Source organism: Micromys minutus, assembly GCF_963924665.1.
Source record: "Micromys minutus genome assembly, chromosome: 7".
NCBI lineage: Eukaryota > Metazoa > Chordata > Mammalia > Rodentia > Muridae > Micromys > Micromys minutus.
In genome coordinates, this window is record NC_137976.1 from 71,943,544 (window position 1) to 71,947,933 (window position 4,390).

At 38.1% G+C, this 4,390-nt stretch overlaps 1 protein-coding gene across 1 annotated transcript; it reads left to right on the plus strand.

Moving 5' to 3' along the window:
* Positions 1-301: 301 nt before the first annotated feature.
* On the plus strand, positions 302-1,243 carry LOC308422487 (olfactory receptor 2M3-like; the record flags this gene model as incomplete). Its single annotated transcript, XM_080919100.1, has 1 exon — positions 302-1,243. One exon carries the CDS (start codon positions 302-304, stop codon positions 1,241-1,243), a length of 942 nt encoding a protein of 313 aa, XP_080775226.1.
* Between the last annotated feature and the right edge of the window lie 3,147 nt (positions 1,244-4,390).

Sequence of the window (4,390 nt, forward strand, 5' to 3'; positions counted from 1 at the left end):
GGGAGTATATAATCTTAAAACTTTAAATATTAGTGCAAGAGGACAAGGAGTTTAAAGTCAGATGTTGCTATAGAATAGAAATCTGTGTGTTGGGGGAGAAAAAGACAGAGGTAGAGAAAGAGACAAAGAGACAGCTCTTAATAATAAGTTTTAGTCTTCCCTGTTGCAAAATAAAATAGCAGGTACTCAAAGAAAGAATTTTCTTATATTAACATAACACTATCTTGGAAGGAAACATTAGACATGTCTATGATACAATACAATTTTTATTACATATTCTGTCTCCTCAGTGAATTTATCGATGACACAATGGAACAATTGGACCAGTAATTCTGACTTTATTCTACTAGGATTATTTGATCACAGCCCTCTTCATACGTTTTTCTTTTCCCTCATCCTGGGGATCTTCTTCATGGCCTTCATAGGAAATTCTATCATGGTGATTCTCATCTACCTGGATGCCCATCTCCACACTCCCATGTACATCCTTCTCAGCCAACTTTCTCTCATGGATCTCATGCTCATCTCTACCACAGTACCCCAAATGGCCTTCAACTTCCTTTCTGGCAACAAGTCCATCTCCATGACTGGCTGTGGACTCCAGATATTTTTCTATGTGTCTCTACTTGGAGCTGAGTGTTTCTTGTTGGCCGCAATGGCCTATGACCGTTATGTAGCTATTTGTTACCCACTGAGATACCCTATTCTCATGAGTCACAAAATCTGCGGCCTCATGGCTGCCTCCTCTTGGATTCTTGGCTCACTCGATGGTATCATAGATGCTGCAGCTGCACTGTCCTTTTCATATTGTGGTGCCAGAGAAATACCTCAATTTTTCTGTGATGTTCCTGCCCTGCTAACTCTTTCATGTAGTGACACTTTGATTTTTGAAAAATTTATATTTTTTTGCTGTGTAATTATGCTTATTGTCCCTGTAGTCATCGTTATTGCTTCCTATGTCCGTGTGGTTCTTGCTGTCATTAACATGGGCTCAGCTGAGAGTCGCCATAAAGCTTTTGCCACGTGTTCCTCTCATCTCACGGTGGTAGGAATGTACTATGGGGCAGCCATGTTCATATACATGCGGCCCTCTTCTAGTCGTTCTCCCAACCAAGACAGAATAGTGTCAGCTTTCTACACAATTCTTACTCCATTTTTGAACCCCATAATTTACAGCTTCCGGAACAAAGAAGTGTCCAGAGCATTCATGAAAGTGTTAGGGATTGATAAGGCAGCGGCATGAGTTAGCTGAGTTTTATGCTCTGCTTTCAGCCATGTTTCAAGTACTTGGGCATAATTACTGAGGAAGGTGTGTCGTGATTAAAGTCTGCCTTGATGAATATAATAAGGTCAATAATTTTCTAGGCTATGCAGCACACCATATTTTAAAAAACATTCTCTCTCTCTCTCTCTCTCTCTCTCTCTCTCTCTCTCTCTCTCTCTCTCTCTCTCTCTCTCTCTCTTTCTCTCTCTCTCTCTCTCTGTGTGTGTGTGTGTGTGTGTGTGTGTGTGTGTGTATTGAACTGAAACATTCTACTGATAACATTCTTTGATCCTTGTAGATTTATAGAAACCAGTAAGATTAAAACTGTGAAAAATAGCATCCTTATTCATTCAAAGAGTCCATTTATTTCTGTGGCCAGTTCAATGTATCTTTATCAGTAATACCATTTTTCCTCTCACAGTGATTACTCATGCAAAAATCTTTGACAGTTTCTTTTATTGAGCCCAACCTACTTTGGAATTAAAATTTGACTAAATAAAACTACTAATTCTTTTTATATTCAAAAAGAGCATTTTTTCTATACAAACAACACCAGCTTATGGGGGAAAGGGGGTTTCTCATGCCTTCTTTAAAATGGCAACCCCAGAAAAAGGCACACAGGCCTTTGAACCAGGGAACCCATTCTGGGATGAGGTATTTATCCATTTTTGTGGTTATCCCAAGGCTGTTATTTGGAAGTGGGCTTTACAAACTTGTTCTAGATTTTATGGTCTATTCCTAGAGCTGGTGTTTTACCACTTAGTTTCTGGGAAATATGGTTTGTTCTTGAAGCTGGTACCTATGGCCTTTTTAAATCAGGCCTGGTTCTTAAATGGAGTCAAATACGGTTTATGCTGCCTTTTCATCAGCTCATCAGCCTACCCCTCTCATCAAATACAGAGTACCTAATTTAAGTAAGCACTGATTTTTGTTAAGGCCATGGGGGAAAAAACAGCAATTTTTAAAGACATACAGGATTATGCATTCTTCTCTAAAAAGTTCCTTTTCCTGAAATTATAAAGGGTACATTTAATTACAACTGATTATTGTCTACTTTGTAAACTCTGAATCTTTCATGGTTTATTTATTTTATAATTGATAATTCTTTATGCCTTTCATCTAAGTGTCCCGATTTACCTTCAATTTTTCTTGCATCATCTTGGTTATATTTCATGTCACAATTCCCTAATGGGTATTTTGTAATTTTATTTCCCTGAAACTCATAGAATTGTTTGCAGACCTTAGATGCCTATTTAATGTTTCCAATCATAAGGGAAAGAAGATGGTGGTGGTGAAGGTATTGTTTTTATAATAATAGCTTTAAAAATCTTGTTCTATGATATTTATGTGACAGTTTTCCCTTTGTATATGATGGTCGGAAGGACTTGCTCTGATGCCTGACTTTTACCTGTCTTTGCATGGCTCACACATAGATCTTCAGGTTGTTAGCATGGGACCTCAGATCACAATCCACAATGCAGAGACTACAGCACAGGAAAGATTCACTTATTACATCTCTGGGCTAATTAAGTGGACAAATAAAGGAAAATTAGAAGGATTATGGGCTCCCAGCTTGTCATGATGAAGACAATTTCCTGGCCAGTGCCTGGGACCTGATGTAGGGCTCACATATGACTTGAAACTTGCCACAGTTTGCTTTTGTATCAGATGACAATTACATGATTACCTCCATTTTTATGATAGCATTACTTTTACCATCTCAGATGTTTCAGTCTTTAACAATGAAAGCTAATGGTAACAACATATTAACAGCACAGGTAAACCTTCAAAGGCATCTCAAAATCTCCTAATACATTCATCTGAAAAAAAGTTGGTTTTATGTTAAAAATAAAAACAGAATATGACAAATATTGTAAAAATCCGAAAATACATTTTGGATTTTAATAGTCCACGGTGAATAGTTTTGATTGTCATCATTATATAAATTAGATTTACATGGGAGAAAGCATTCTGTACATATTGTGGAGCATTATCTTTTTATTGGATATTCTCTGCATTTACATTTCAGATGTTATCCTCTTCCCCCACCTCATCCCTCATCCACCTATCATTGCCTTCATGAAGGTGTTCCCTCTCCCAACCACCCTCTCCCACCTAAGCACCTTGGCATGCCCCTACACTGGGAAAATGAGCCTGTGCTGGACAAAAGACCTCTCCTCCTATTGATGCCAAAGAATGCTATTCTCTGCTGCATATACACCTGGGGCCATATGTCTCTCTGTGAGAACTCATTGGTTGATGTTTTACTCCCTGGGAGCTGTGGTAGGTTTGGTTAGTTGATCATTTTTGTCTTCCCATGGGGTTCCAAACCCAGATGTCCATCAACAGAAAAAATGGATATAGAAATTTTAGTACATTTACACAATAGAGTACTACTCAGCTATTAAAAACAATGACTTTCTAAAATCCCTAAGCAAATGGATGGAGCTATCATCTTGAGTGAGGTAACCCAGTGACAAAAGATTACATTAGCACTCATATGTAGGCTATGAATATGAAACATATTTATGACCTCCAGTAGATACTTTACAGCAGTATCAGTGGATGACACAGGCCAGATCATAAATACATGATGCTAGGTAATGCTATACATACTGAAAGAGAAATAAAAGTGATGCTCCACATTGACAAAGAGTCTACTTACATCTTGAGATAAATGAGTATGGAACCATCAGGTACCCAAAAAGAAGTGTTCTTGACTGGAAAAACTCTAATTATATATGACCATGAGTGGGAGTATAACTAATAGGGTGTGGAAAGAATGATGGGGTAGAAAGATCCAATAGGTAAAATGACTGAATAGCACGAGCGTTCTCAGATCTTTGAAGACTGCCCTATGCATGATACATTTCACTCCTAGTTTCAAGAGTTACCTGAAGGAAGATACCTGGGAAACACCATGCTCCTGAATTTCTAGAATTGGGTCATCCAGCCGGGTCAGATGCTGTGAGCTAAGTGACTTCTAAGTGAATAGATATAACGTAGGATATGAATATTTGGGCTTTTCTAGTTTTTCTGTCATGGTTTGGTCTGATGCTGCTTGTAGTCTAAGATTAAATATTGGTTCTGCAAAATATGGTTATTGCCCCCAGTTAGCAAAGTTTC